Consider the following 16,257-nt stretch of genomic DNA (forward strand, 5'->3'; position numbering starts at 1 on the left):
TGTGAGCAGGCATATAGAAGATGACTAGTCATAATGGCTGGATGCCACTTCTGATAAAGAAAGTGTCTTTGAATATTTGTTATTGAGGAATGCTGAGAGCAGATTATTGCCCTTATGCCCTCCCTTTGGGCTTCCCAGTGGCATCTGAGGGACCTTCCACAAAGCCATATAACCCAGAATATCAAGGCAATGCCTGCTTTGAACTGGGTTATCTGAGTCCACACTGCCATATAATCCAGATTAATGTGGATTTTATACGGCTGTTTGGAAGAGGCCTGAGTGGCAGCAGTGGGAAGCACAGTTCCGGGTCTTTTGATCGGATCTGGCGCCTTCTTAGGCTGAGATACCTGGGCTGTAAGTTTTGTAGGTGAACTCTGGCACTTGTGGTCACAAATGGACTGGGAGCTGCTATATCTGTCCGCAGAGAGCTGTATAGTCTTGTGTTCAACACAGTTATCAGTACTGTGTGTTTTCCCTGTTCCATTGCTGGTTTCTGAATTGCTGTGTGCTTTCAGCTTGAGTCCAGCATATGGCAACCCTGTCAAATTTATTTATTATTTATTTATTTCATATATTTGTACCCCGCCCTTCTCAGCCCCCCCCCCCCAGAGGGGGGGGGACTCAACCTGTGTTTGTCTGGCAAGATTTGCTCAAAGGAAATTTGTCATTCAAATGCTGGTCTCCTTCTGTCTTAGTCCAGCATTCAAACTACTGTATACAACACCCCCTAAGATGTTGTATTATGTTCTGTCATATACCTCTTTGAGTTGAGGACTTTAGTCTGGAGAAGCTAAGTAATTTTTCTTAGTGCATCTTGCTTCCACAGTCCTCATGGCAATTTGGTGAAATCTAATTCATACATTGCTTTCTCATTGCAGAGGTGGGAATTATACAGCTGTTTTTAGACTTCCAGCAGCTCAAATCTGCATAGCTAAGGATGAGAAGCACTGGGAGTTGCAGTCCAACAAAATCAGGAGAAAGCTGAATGAGTCCTATTCCTTTCTTAGCAATCTGCCAGTTAGAGAAAATCCTAATGTCCCCAGAATGAAACAATCTGTTTTATTTATTATAATATGTATAACTAGCCTCTTGGCTAACAGTTTCCAAAGCGGAATTAATAATTAATCCCCCACCCAAATTATCCACTGTTTGAAAAACACCCACTTGAAAACATACTAGGACACTCACACAAATACTAATTAGCAGTAGAAGCCAAAGAAGAAGCAGATCAGGATAACAGAGTCCTCTGGCCAAGAATTATCTTGAATTTCATTTAAAAACAAACGAATGTTGCATAAATTTAGAAGAACGTGGTATTCGTTGTTGCTTGGGCTTAAATCTGGAATGGGTCTTGAGCCTGTAGGGTTCTGGGTAAGGATTTTTTCCAGAAGAATATGAGGCAGAAATTTATTCTGTGTGCTGCTATAAAAATTCAGGCTAGCGAGAGTAGTATAAGATGTTTTGCCAAAAGGATCAACAAGAAGCTTCATGAATAGAGTCGTGCACAGAATTCGTCCCTACTGTTTCTTTCGTGTCTTCTGTTTCTTTGGGAGCACAAAACAGGAAGTCCCCTCCTCACATGAAAATCTTCTCAACACGAAAGCCTGCTTTCGTCTGCAGCCGAACTTGCCTCCTTGCCTTGGAAAGAGAGTGCATGTGTGGTAGGGCAGCAGCCCCGGAGCTCAGTTGCAGGCTCCCTCCAGGCCTGCCTGCACACGCCGCCATACACACACTCTTGGAGAATGCATGTGTGATTGGGCTGTGCAGGGAGACCCGGAATGAGCCTGCAGCTGAGTGCCTCTTACTTTAGAGTAAGAGGCACTTCGTTGCACACACTGGCAGGTGTGTGAGCTTTGTGGGCCTGCATGCATGCCCCGCCACGCACCCACACACTCTCTTTCCAAGGAGAGAGAGTGTGTGGCATGGCATGCAGAAAGGCCCAGAAAACGCACACCCCTGCCAGTGCCTACAGTCGAGCATGTCTTATTCTAGAGTAGAAAAAGCAGGTACCAGGTAAGAATAAAATAAATAAATAAATAAATAAATAAACTTTATTTATACCCCGCCACCATCTCCCCAAGGGGGACTCGGGGCAGCTTACATGAGGCCAAGCCCAGTAGTGCATTACAATACAATAACATAACAAGCATAAAATAACATCACAATAAAATGAAACAAGCATAATAAATAGTGCAAAGTAATAAAATAAACTCAAACACAATCACAATGAGCGGGCCACATGCGCAAGATACAGTGATAAAAACTCAGGATGAGGTAGAAATAAAACATATATATTTGTAAAGGAACGCAGTAGTGGAGAAAGTCCTTCTTGTGGGCAGGAGGCAGTGCAATATGAAGACACCCATTTTTAGGGGAAAGACAAAGAGGAATGGAAAATCACTCTCCAAAAGTGCAACAGAAAAGCCAAGTTTTGAGGTTCTTCTTGAAAGTTTCTTGGGTGGGGGCTTGCCTAATTTCCCTGGGCAATGCATTCCAGAGTCGGAGGGCCACGGAGGAGAAGGCTCTCTCCCTCGTTCCCATATGTTGGGTCTGTGATATTGGAAGGGGCGAAAGGAGGGCCTCCCCTGAAGAACGAAGGGATCGGGCAGGTTTGTATGAGGATATACGGAAGCACACGCCAGAAAGAGGAGCCAGTGGGTGGGGAGACCTCCCTCTCCATAATGGTCCAATTTTCAGGGCCCCAAACCAAAAACAACCCTCCCAATTTTGGGAGGCATCAAAAAATGGATTGGGGTCCTCAAAGAAAGCCGGGACATGAAACGGGGCAAGGTTTACCCCAAAAATACAACCCTGTTCATGAATACTGATATACCAAACAAGTCAGGAGATAAGACTTGATATCTGAAAAGCCAATGTGTCCTGTCCCCCCCCCCCCCCCCCCATGGTCTTAGCAACACAGGCCACCTGTTTCCTGACAGCCCTTGTTGCACATTTTCTCTTAAATGTTCACTGGATTTTGTTCCCCCTTTATATATGAGGGGAGATTAAAACCTCGGATTCTAAACCTCAACAAGCCATAATTTTCCAGTGTGTTTCCGTGGAGCAGATTGTGTTCTGCACAAACGAGTGATCCAGTGAACACTCAAAACTCAGTTTATTCCTATCCTGGAAACAAACTATGATTTGCACTGGCCATAACTTTCTGCAAGGAGCCCCCAGTGGTGTGATGGGTTAAACCCTTGAGCCAGCAAGACTGCTGACTGAAAGGTCGGCGGTTCGAATTCTGGGAGGATGAGGGGGAGTTCCCACTGTCAGTTCCAGCTTCTCATCCAGGGATATGAGAGAAGCCTCCCACAGGATGGTAAAACATGCGGGAGTCCCCTGGGCAACGCCCTTGCAGACTGCAAATTCTCTCACACCAGAAGCAACTTGCAGTTTCTCAAGTCGCTCCTGACACACACACACACACACACAAAATCCTTGCTGCAGTTGGGCACAGAGGCAAACCATGGTTGCAGCAGTCTGATGTGCATGGTTTGCAGATCAGAAACTTTTTACCAACTCTTGTGCATGAAGAAAGCTGTACATGAACCTGAACTCATTCTTTAACAACAAATAACAGCCTGTTCTACACCGGGCTTAATGCTCCCTTCTGTAATTTTTGAAACACGTCTCTAAAGTATAAGAAATGAAAGGGCAAATCCACTGAAAAACAGCAGATTTGCTAAGAAGTACTGAACCAGTTTAATTAGAATTGGCAGCTGACAAAAATGACTGTCATGACAGGCAAATGTCATAGATTTTTCCTCAAGGCAACCAGAGGTACTTTAATATCCAGTATGTAGCAGGGTACACTTCAGCAGAATTTGTAACTTACTGGAATCCTTAAATGCCGAAGGTTGAGGATAAATGAACTGAAATGACCGCCATGTTTAATCAATGCTCCGTTTATTTGGTGATTACAAGTTTAGAATACTCCCAGCCTCCAGGTTTCCTGAATTAACTTCTTTCACCCATTTCCCTCTAATAGCAGTATATATTTATTTAGGATTCCTCCTCCACCCCCAATATGTACTTTAGGTAACAGGCATGGATCGTTTTGTAAGGGCTTAATGGAAACCACTGAACACCCGAAAAACAATGGAGATGTGCTAGTTAAACTACATCCATCACTTTGTCACGCCTATGTAAACCTGAATTACCCTGGATTTTACAGAGAAACCACAGAAGGGAACTAATTGAATATAAATGTAAGCTTTTTCTTGTATTGTCCCCTTGCTGTCAGACATTTACTGACAAGCTGAATGACATGCTGAACAATTACAATTCATATTAGTTTTGTATGGATAATACTGTGATCCTTTTCATGATACTGTTTGTGCAGCACCAGTCATGTACGCTACATATTTTGTTGTTGTTTATTCGTTCAGTCGTTTCCGACTCTTCGTGACCTCATGGACCAGCCCATGCCAGAGCTCCCTGTCAGCCGTCACCACCCCCAGCTCTTTCAAGGTCAATCCAGTCACTTCAAGGATGCCATCCATCCATCTTGCCCTTGGTCGTCCCCTCTTCCTTTTTCCTTCCATTTTCCCCAGCATCATTGTCTTCTCTAAGCTTTCCTGTCTTCTCATGATGTGGCCAAAGTACATATTTACTTAGAGGCAAATCCTAAAATATTAATTGGGACTTGTGTTTAAGACTCCAGCCTTTGGAGGTTAGATCCCATTAGGATCATATTTTGTGATCTTTGCTCTGTTCCATGTATATATCAAAGTTAAACATCAGTGTCACTTGTTTCCATCTCTGCATTTTATGCTTACAACTCGGGTCATGACTCCATCAGATATGCAATCAGCGGTGAACCTGCATTAATGAGATTCATTTTGTGGAATATCATAATTGGAATATTCACAATACTGACAGTTTGTAGTAAACTACATAGTTCCACATACTCTGATTCAGCAAACTGAGCAATTGCTTTCCAAATGGATCTTCCTCTTTCTTCTTATGATTTACTCACACTCTCTTTTTCTTCTCTTTGCTTTTATACCTTATATGGCTAACATTCAGAATTACCATACATAGGGAATTTATTATGTATTTATTTATTTTGCATATTTGTATCCTGTCCTTCTCACTTCCTAGAGAGGAGTTCAGGGTGGGCTTCACAACGGGCATTCATTCAATGCCAACAACAGTAATAAATAATAATAATAGCAATGGAAACAATTAAATTAAATTATGAATTGCATCCCTATGATCAATAATGGTGGCCGGGGGGGGGGGGGGGGAGATAGATACTATGGCTATATCTCTAATCTAGTTTCCCAATAGAAATTGAATTGTTTCAAAATTTCTCTTGATCTTTGACAGAGAAATGTTTCCGCTTGTATATTTGCATACTCGAATCTTCCTAATGAGCATAGGTACTTCATGGAAAGTAAGTAATGCATACATCTTCAGACTTGTTTTATGAAGACTCCTAAAAAGTAAAGGTAAAGGTTTCCCCTTGGCATTAAATTTGGTTGTGTCCAACTGGGGGGTAGTACCCATCTCAATTTCTAATCTGAAGAGCCGGTGTTGTCCAAAGACACTTCCAACGTCACGTGGCTGGCTTGACTATAAGGAGCGCCATTACCTTCCCGCCAGAGCAGTACCTATTGATCTAATCACATTTGCATGTTTTTTAACTGTTAGGTTGGCAGAAGCTGGGACTAACAGCAAGAGCTCACCCCGCTCCCCAGATTTGAACAGCCAACCTTTCAGTCTCCAAGTTCAGCAGCTCAGCGGTTTAACCCACTGCACCACCAAAGACTCCTACTTATTTGTAATTCTCCCACCCCCATAGTATTTTCATATATTCACAGTGTATGTAACAGATCACAACAGATGTGTAAAGTTTAGTTTTCTGATATTGCACTTCTCCTATAATGAGTCTCTGGCACTCATTCACCAATTAGCAAACAGCTGACTTCTTGTCATCTGCTACTCACCGAGAAGTTTATTCTTCAGTATTTTCTGGCTGCAATGAAATATGAGACATATCGCCTTTTAATTGCTTGTTGAACTATTTCCATTAGTTTATTTATCCAAAAATAAATCATAATTGCAGTTCAAACCAAAGACAGAGATTGTCTAGATGTGTAGCATCTGATTTCCATTTTCTTTGTTATAAATTCATCAGAATTCAGCTTTCATCATTAATTCTTTTAAATAAGTACGTGTGAAAAAGATCTTGGAGTCCTCGTGGACAACAAGTTAAACATGACCCAACAATGTGACGCGGCAGCTAAAAAGCCAATGGGATTTTGGCCTGTGTAAATAGGAGTCTAGTGTCTAGATCCAGGGAAGTCATGCTATCGCTCTATTCCGCCTTGGTCAGACCACACCTGGAATATTGTGTCCAATTCTGGACACTGCAGTTGAAGGGAGATGTTGACAAGCTGGAATGTATCCAGAGGAGGGCGACTAAAATGATCAAGGGTTTGGAGAACAAGCCCTATGAGGAGTGGCTTAAAGAGCTGGGCATGATTAGCCTGCAGAAGAGAAGATTGAGAGGAGACATGGTTTATTTATCGTGTCAGGGGCAACCAGACAATTGTATTACATTTCTAATAGAACAAAACAAACAAACAAACAGACAAAACACAAAATTTGCAAGCTTGGTAGTTGATTAAATGTCCTTTGACCAGTAGCTGGTCACTTGGAGTGCCTCTGGTGTTGCCGAAAGAAGTACCTCCATTGTGCATGAGGCAGGGCTCAGGTTGCATTGCAGCAGGTGGTCAGTGGTTTGCTCTTCTCCACATTCACATGTCGTGGATTCCACTTTGTAGCCCCATTTCTTAAGGTTGGCTCTGCATCTTGTTGTGCCAGAGCGCCGTCTGTTCAGTGCCCTCCAAGTCGCCCAATCTTCTGTGTGCTCATGTGGTATCAACCATTGGTTGAGGTTTTGGGTTTGAGCCTGCCACTTTTGGACTCTCGCTTGCTGAGGTGTTCCTGTGAGTGTCTGTGTAGATCTTAGAAAACTATTTCTTGATTTAAGTCGTTGACGTGCTGGCTGATACCCAAACAAGGGATGAGCTGAAGATGTCATTGCCTTGGTCCTTTCACTATTGGCTGCTACTTCCCAGCGGATGTCAGGTGGTGCAATACCAGCTAAGCAGTGTAATTTCTCCAGTGGTGTAGGGCGCAGGCACCCTGTGATAATGCAGCATATCTCATTAAGAGCCACATCCACTGTTTTAGTGTGGTGAGATGTGTTCCACACTGGGCATGCATACTCAGCAGCAGAGTAGCATAGCGCAAGGGCGGATGTCTTCACTGTGTCTGGTTGTGACCCCAAGGTTGTGCCAGTCAGCTTTCGTATGATATTGTTTCTAGCACCCACTTTTTGCTTGATATACAGGAGACATGATGAAGGCCAGGTATAAAGATGTGAGGAGAAGTCATAGGGGGGAGGAGGGAGCAAGCTTGTTTTCTGCTGTCCTGGAGACTAGGACAGAGAACAATGGCTCAAGCTACAGGAAAGGAGATTCCACCTGAATGTGAGGAAGAACTTCTTGACTGTGAGATCTGTTCAGCAGTGGAACTCTCTGCCCAGAGTGTGGTGGAGGCTCCTTCTTTGGAGGCTTTCAAGCAGAGGCTGGATGGCCATCTGTCGGGGGTGCTTTGAATAAGATTTTCCAGCTTCTTGGCAGGGGGTTGGACGGGATGGCCCATGAGGTCTCTTCCAACTCTATGATTCTATGAATCTGTACCCATTTCTGTGTTTCTCCATTGGACTTCAGACGAATAGTGCAATTGTCTATAGAGGTTCATAGGCCAATAAGTCACATTCCCCCTGTAGAGATGTATTTATTATAAAGTGTTATTTATAATGTGTTTAAACTGTATTTATAATGTTTATTATAAAGTGTTATCATAATGTGTTTGAATCTGTATTTATGTATTACATTTATTGCCATGGCCTAGCTGTGAGGGATAGGTTGCCATGGTGACAAGACAAGGCAGCAGAGGAGGTGGGCGGAGCTTAAGGAGAAAAAGGTTTGAAAGTGGCAGTTAAGCTTCAGTCCGGTGGATGAGACCCGGAGAAGAGCAGAGCCAGTTAAGGGCTCTGGGAAATAGCAGAGTCAAGAAAGGACTCTGGGAAAAGTAGTTCAGTCCGGTGGATGAGACCCGGGGAAGAGGAGAGCCAGTTAGGGCTCTGTTGTGAAGCTGTGAGAATTCAGTAGTTCCTAGAATTTGTGAATATTTCTTCAGCCAGAGAGCTGAAGGTGTTACCTTGTTAGATTGCTTAGGTTAAAAGAATCTAACAGAGGGGGTTTTAAGGATTGCCAGTAGGAAAGACTGGTGATCAGTGGTTTGTTCCGAGTATAGGGCAAACAGTGTGGATATTCACAATAGGGAACTCTGAAATAGTATAAGCACTTCACTAAGAAGGAGTTTGTAGAATTGTAACATCAGAAGCATGTATCTCAAACCAGCCATTTTGTAACATCAAGCCTTGTGCCAAGTTCAAATTCTCAAAACTGCAACAATTACGTTCTGTTAACAATAAAACTTGTTCTCTTTGTATTTCAAACCTGCCTCCTCCATTGCTTTTATGCTTGGTGCATTCCACACTACCAAAGTCACCTCACAACACAACTAAAGATAAACAGAGACATAAACCAGCGTCTCTAAACATATCGGTGGCAGCTTAATTGATATCTAAAAGGAGGTTCCTCACAGAACATTGGTGGCATTAAAGAAGATTAATACTTCCTCACATAATTTTGGTGGCATCTAGTGGGATTAGCGCTTCTTCACACCCCCATCCCTGAATTCCAAAACCTGAGTGCATCACAAGTAATATCCCATGGTAGCGTTAGGGATAGGAGCCCCTGGTGACGCAGTGGGTTAAACCCCTGTGCCAGCAGGACTGAAGACTGACAGGTTGCAGGTTCGAATCCGGGGAGAGGCGGATGAGCTCCCTTTATCAGCTCCAGCTCCTCATAAGGGACATGAGAGAAGCCTCCCACAAGGATGATAAAACATCAAAATCATCCAGGCGTCCCCTGGGCAACGTCCTTGCAGATGGCCAATTCTCTCACACCAGAAGCGACTTGCAGTTTCTCAAGTCTCTCCTGACACGACCAAAAAAAAGCGATAGGGACTACTGTGTATAGATGGGCTTGGTGAAAATTGGATACTCTTCTTTATACATAGAGCCAGGGCTGGATACAAATAATGGGAAATGACCTGCCAAGACTGCAGTATTTATTTGGCAGCAAACCCTGTTGAGCGTAAGTGGACTAATTTTGCATTTTGGGATTCCAGAAAGGTATGCTGCTGGGCAGAGAAACAACAACAACATGCTTTTACTAAGACAGTGCAACCCATAATAACAGGCAAGCTTGTCTCTTTTGTGCATAACTCGGTTCTGCATTGTAAACATTTAATAATGTATTAGCAACTTCCAGTAGAAAAGATACCTCTAGTTCCTCACTATCTGGGTCTAGTGTGAAAATGAATTCATACAAAATGACTGCATTGCTGAAATTTGATGCTGGCTTTGTGAAGTCCCAAAACAGCAGGGCAACATGCAGCCTGGGATCATCTGCACCATTCGTTGCAGAGAGTTTAGTCTTTTGGTTTGCAGTCTACATAGAATATATCGCTTTGTGAGGTTTTATATTTAGTCTTCCTTCTCGCAGCTGCTGTTCTTATTTAGGTTTCATTATACACTGTATCACACAGTGAGAAAAGCTTGGGCAGATGGGATTGAATAGAAAACCCAACCCAAGTAGATAAAGGAAGTGTGAATTTAAACATGATGGGTTGCCAATCTTGTTGGAGGGAAAAAGCTGAAAATAACTGTGCATTCAAATGTTAAATTGCATATAGGGCACAAAACTCTTTATATGAACATCAGAAAATGAGTAGGTAACTTTAACAAAATTAGATAAATACGTGTTTGCAAATCTGTTAATTGTACTACTGCACCTAACATGAAGCTGCAGCCTTGACTGTGAGAAATACACCACTGGGCAAAACATTGGTTTGCTTCTGAGTTGTTTGAAATTGCTAATCTGTATAATTGTTAGGAGCCCCCAGTGGCACAGTGGGTTAAAGCGCTGAGCTGCTGAGCTTGTTGACTGAAAGTTTGCAGGTTCAAATTCGGGGAGCGGTGTGCGCTTCTGTTGTCAGCCCCAGCTTCTACTAACCTAGCAGTTCGAAAACATGCAAATGTGATTAGATCAATAGGTACCGCTCCGGCGGGAAGGTAACGGCACTCCATGCAGACATGCTGGCCACATGACCTTGGAGGTGTCTACGGACAACGCCGGCTCTTCTGCTTAGAAATGGAGATGAGCACCACACCCCAGAGTTGAACACAATTGGACTTCATGTCAGGGGAAAACCTTTACCTTTACTATAATTGTCCCTTTCTCAAGTGGATGAGGAGTTCAGAAATAGCCCCCAGGCCATTCTCTAGGACAGTGGTTCTCAACCTTCCTAATGCTGCAACACCTTAATGCTGCAACCCCTTATGTTGTGGTGACCCCCAACCATAAAATTATTATACTTCAAAACTGTAATTTTGCTACTGTTAATGAATCTTCGAGGTTTGGGGCTTGAGTGTTACCAGTACGCTGATGACACTCAGCTTGTGCTGAAGATGGAAGGCCGACCGGACTCTGTACCTGATTGTTTCCATCAGTGCCTCGAGGCCGTTACTGGATGGCTGCGTGCCAGCAGGTTGAGGGTGAATCCAGCAAAGACAGAGATCCTATGGCTGGGTCAACCAGGCAGTGGGGATATCTAGCTGCCTACCCTGGATGGCGAGGCGCTACACCCGTCACCATTGGTAAAGAGTCTGGGAGTCCTTTTGGACCCTCTGCTGATGATGGAGGCCCAGGTCTCCGCCACTAGCAGAACTGCCTTTTTTCATCTGCGGCAGGCTAGATGGCTGGCCCCCTACCTGTCCAGGGACGACCTAGCTACGGTGATCCAGGCTATGATCATCTCAAGACGACTACTGTAACGCCCTCTACATTGGCCTTCCTCTGTCGGTGATCCGGAAGCTCAAGCTGGTACAAAATGCAGCTGCTCGGCTTCTTGCGGGAACTTCGATGAAATGCCACATAATACCAATCGTACTGCAGCTGCAATGGTTACCAATTGAGCACCGGATCACTTTCAAAGTGATGGTACTCACCTTTAAGGCCTTGCATGGTCTGGGGCCGATGTACCTGAGGGACTGCCTCACCCCCTCCCAACCCCAGAGATCCCTCCGTTCTGAGGACGAAGATCTATTGGAAATTCCCAGTGTCAAGATTTTGCGTCTAACGGCAACCAGACGCAGCGCCTTCACAGCAGTGGCACCATCACTCTGGAATACTCTGCCACCTGAAGTCCGTGCCTTGCGGGATTTATCAGCTTTCCACAGGGCATGTAAGACATATCTATTTCGATGGGCCTTTGATCTCTGATTGTTTTTAAATTGTTTTAAATTGTTTAAATAATAAATAAATAAATAAATAAATAAAATCTTAATGTAAATACACAGGATGTATTTTCAATCACTGGACCAAATACTCAGTACAGTGTCCGCACGAATACTCAATACAGTTTGCCTCACTTATCACAGGTGTTATGTTCCAGGACCATCTGCAAAAAGTGAAAATCCGCGAAGTAGGGACTATATATATATTTATAGCATTCCGAGAGTGAGGCAGAAGCGAGGAGAGATTTAAAGGCACCACACACTTTTTTTTCTTTTTTTTTTTGCTAGCTATAAGGAAGGAGCTATAAGGCCATGTATCTCCTCTCTCTCTTTTTCTGATTGGCTGCCTCTCTCCCAAGGGGGACGGTGAAACCCCCTTCCACACTCCATCATTGCCAGGAGACAAAACCCCGCGAAAAAGCAAACCACGAAGTAGCGAGGGAACACTGTATGCCCAAATGTGAACACTTGCGGAGTTTGGGGAAAATAGACCTTGGCATTTTTGGAGGGGCGGCTTACAAAGGGACATGCCCAACAAAACAGGCCAACCTGAATGTGAATGCTGCAACATTTAACACATAGTTCTGGAAATAAATAAATGCAAATTGCTTTTGCTGGAATGAGTTAATTATTGCTATCCTCGCTAGCATGAAATGGAGACTGCATTTTTCCTCCCTCTTGAGGAAAAGCCACGTTTAATATTCTATTTGGTTTGGGAAGAGATCCCTTCTTCGCACTAGGATAGCTTCAAAAGAGGGATTGTCCCATCATCTGCAATAAAAGGATGACTTATTCATTTTTCCCATTTCTCTGCTTACAGTGAGCCTTATTTTCGCATTTGTATTTTGCCCTGCCTGACAAATGCAAAGACACATTTAACCTTAGGTCTATTTCAGTTCTTGTAGGGGTTCAGAATATTATCTAGGCTTGAGCTGGGAACTGTGCAGCCCTCCAGATATTATTGAACTAGCGCTCCCTGTATCTCTTGCTAGCTTAGCTAATGGTGAAGAATTCTGGGAGTCTGCACTTCAGTATCTTGAAGGCCACGCGATTCCTATCTCTGCTCAAGGAAATGAGTATCCCCTGGATGAATCCAGGCAAATCCTTTTAGACATGCCTTGATCAAAGCTTGGGAAAGTTATTTTCAGTAGCTGGCGGATTTGGGGAGGAGAAGTCTCCAAAAATAACTTTCATAGAATCATAGAATCAAAGAGTTGGAAGAGACCTCTTGGGCCATCCAGTCCAACCCCCTGCCAAGAAGCAGGAATATTGCATTCAAATCACCCCTGACAAATGGCCATCCAGCCTCTGCTTAAAAGCTTCCAAAGAAGGAGCCTCCACCACACTCCGGGGCAGAGAGTTCCACTGCTGAACGGCTCTCACAGTCAGGAAGTTCTTCCTCATGTTCAGATGGAATCTCTTCTCTTTCCCAAACTCTGAGACTATAATGGGATGTCAGCTGGAGTTTTCCTCCAGCCTCTTTCTTGAATGCACAGATGTGATGGCAGGAACATCTCCAGAACCACTTATTTATGCTGCCATCATTGGCCTTGTACCATTGAATATGCCAACCTCTTCCATTTGATATTTTTACCTCTAAACTTAGGATTAGATGAGATGCTCTATGTCATGCCCTGTGGGATCACTGCTTGTAGAAGAGATCCATCAGTCCTATCAATATACTCTACCCCACTACTACCCCTTAACTACCTTATTACCACTCACCTCCCTCCTACCACCCCTCTAGCTACTATCCTTCTAATTTCCCACTTTCCTATTACCTTGATTATTCCCCCTTTTTCATTGTTATGATTTAAAATCTCACAATAAAAACTATATTTAAAAAAGTCCTATCAATATACAGTAAAGTCTCACTTATCCAACCTTCGCTCATCCGACGTTTTGTATTATCCAACGCAGTCTGCCTCCCACCCGGAATAATATCCAGGATGGGAGAAAGAAAGAACCCTTGTCTGTTTTGGTGCTAAATTCGTAAATACAATAATTACTACATAACATTACTGTGTATTGAACTGCTTTTTCTGTTGATTTGTTGCAAAGTATGATGTTTTGGTGCTTAATTTGTAAAAATTTTGACGTTTTCATAGGCTTTTCCTTGGCCCCTCCTTATTATCCAACATTTTCATTATCCAACGTTCTACCGGCCCGTTTATGTTGGCTAAGCGAGACTCTACTGTAGTTTTTAGTGGCCAAAAATGCCACAAATTTTAAAATCTAGTAAAGGATTGGATTGGGTTGCATCAGAGGTGGAGCTGGGGCAGAAAGGTAGGAGGACGGGAGAGCCAATAATTTCAGAGAGCAAGACGTTGAAACTAGTTCTCACATAGCACTCTTACATTTGTGGTATTCTTACTCCCTTAGCAGTATTGCTGACCATTTTCTTTCTGTATATTAAATCCCCATCTGAACATTTATGTTACTACAATTGTAGGAATTTGGGAACTGAAGGAAAAGTTTATTTTGGTGGGGGGTTATTTGGGTGCGGGCAGTGCGTTCATTACCTTTCCTGTAGTTGCTTCTGTGTGTTCACTTAGTAGTTCTTTCCTTGTCTTCAAAAAGAACCTGGCTAAATATAAATGCAAACATCCTTTCTTCTAGCCTTCCCTTCGGTCAGTTTTCACTTTCTTGCTTTTTCTTGTCTTGCAGGAGAAAACTTTGACCAGAGCCCCTTAAGAAGAACTTTCAAGTCAAAAGTCTTGGCCCATTATCCCCAGAACATTGAATGGAATCCCTTTGATCAAGATGCAGTCAATATGGTATGTAAAAATGAGATTATTCCTTTTTTTTGTCTCCTCCTCCTCTCTCCACAGGTAGCATAACTTCTCATCTACTACTTCATTACACTAGAGAATGAATCCACTTTAAATCTGGTTTCTTCCTCCTTCGGAATTCTGAAGTTTGTAGTTTAGTGAGGCTTTTAAAGGCTTCTCCCTAAACTACAAATCCCAGAATTCTGCAGGAGGCAGCAACCAGATTTAAAGTGGACCCATTCTCTAGTGTGATGAGGTAGTATTATTTTTTAGTTATATAGTTTTCTGTTAAATTTCAAAGGCTTACGTAATATTCCTTTGCAAATTTTTTGAAAACACTTTTCCTCCAGATATTATTTGTTGACTATGGTTGATGAATCATAGCTGTTTCTAATGGTGATAGTTATGACTATGTAAAACGAAAGTCGGCTCTTCGTTTGATCTGATGTGTTTTGTAAGTGAAAGAAAACAGCCTAAATCTGTCATTTGTGTTTAGATGCTTGCAGTGCAAGGTTGGTCTGTTTTATTTATAAAATCATTGCTTAATTTGTGCCTTTTTCAGCCTTAGTCTTAGTCATTAATTTGTACCAAGCCTTCTTCTTGATTACCCTTTCCGTTAGCAGTTATTTCCTAAGCATCCATCTGCTGGCCTCCTAAGACTGCTTTCTGTATTTCAAGGTTTCTATTCCTAATTCTCTTGCCATATATGTGAATATGTACACACACACATAGAGAGAGAGTGGGCCCTTGGCTTCTGCTAGGGTTTGGTTCTTTATTGCTTTGTTTAATGCAGATGTACAGCCGCAAACCAATACCAAAGGCTCTGTTTTTCCTACCCATTTTCACCATTATTATTATTATTATTATTATTATTATTATTATTATTACTATTATTTATTTGTATCCTGCTCCACCTCCCCAAGGGGACTTGGAGCGGCTTACAACACAAAAACAGTGCAAACCATAAATAATAATTAAGATAAACAACAAAATTAACTTAGGTTGTTGTAGGTTTTTCGGGCTATATGGCCATGTTCTAGAGGCATTTTCTCCTGATGTTTCCCCTGCATCTATGGCAAGCATCCTCAGAGGTAGTGAGGTCTGTTGGAAGTAGGAAAATGGGTTTGTATATCTGTGGAATGACCAGGGTGGGGCAAAGGACTCTTCTCTGCTGGAGCTAGGTGTGAATGTTTCAACTGACCACCTTAATTAGCATTTGATGGCTTGGCAGTGCCTGGGGGAATCTTTTGTTGAGAGGTGATTAGATGTCCTTGTTTGTTTCTTCTCTGTTGTTGTGCTGTTGTAATTTTAGAGTTTTTGTTGATTCCTCCAGGCACTGCCAAGCCATCAAATGCTAATTAAGGTGGTCAGTTGAAACATTCACACCTAGCTCCAGCAGACAAGAGTCCTTTGCCCCACGCTGGTCATTCCACAGATATATAAACCCATTTTCCTAGTTCCAACAGACTTCACTACCTCTGAGGATGCTTGCCATAGATGCAGGCGAAACGTCAGGAGAAAATGCCTCTAGAACATAGCCATATAGCCCGAAAAACCTACAACAACCCAGTGATTCTGGCCATGAAAGCCTTCGACAATACAGAATTAACTTAAATCAACAAAAAAGCAACACAAAATAATATAAAATTAAAACAACACATTACATTGACACAACATCATTCAAAAATGGGCCACGCTTTATCAGAGCAGGTTAATCACCAAGCTGCAATAAATCTTGCCAACTGGAAGATTGACAGTTCGAAGCCTGAGTCAGGGTGAGTGCCTGGACCTTTAGCCCAGCTTCTGCCAACCCAACAGTTTGAAAACAAATGTTAGTAGATAAATAAGAACTGCATTAAAGCAGGGAGGTATTTTAGGCATGGTGATTTAAGTTCTGTTTTAAAACAGCATCAGAAATAAAAACACCTAGCACACCTGATTACTGTTAATATTTAAGTTCAGTGGAACTGAGACAAGACGCACCTTGGCCGAACCTGCTAGGACTTTAAGATTGTCCAGGGAGGCCCTGCTCTTGAC

At 42.8% G+C, this 16,257-nt stretch overlaps 1 protein-coding gene across 4 annotated transcripts in view; it reads left to right on the forward strand.

Annotated features, from left to right (window-relative positions):
• The window catches only part of DENND5B (DENN domain containing 5B), a 159,238-nt gene that overhangs the window by 74,475 nt on the left and 68,506 nt on the right, over nucleotides 1-16,257 (forward strand). For all 4 annotated transcript variants that reach the window (XM_060776781.2, XM_060776783.2, XM_060776782.2 and 1 more), the window contains one exon: nucleotides 14,117-14,226. In XM_060776781.2, the coding sequence (XP_060632764.2) occupies nucleotides 14,117-14,226 (110 nt within the window). The remainder of the gene's footprint in view (nucleotides 1-14,116; nucleotides 14,227-16,257) is intronic.

This window comes from Anolis sagrei, chromosome 5 (genome assembly GCF_037176765.1).
Source record: "Anolis sagrei isolate rAnoSag1 chromosome 5, rAnoSag1.mat, whole genome shotgun sequence".
NCBI classification, from domain to species: domain Eukaryota; kingdom Metazoa; phylum Chordata; class Lepidosauria; order Squamata; family Dactyloidae; genus Anolis; species Anolis sagrei.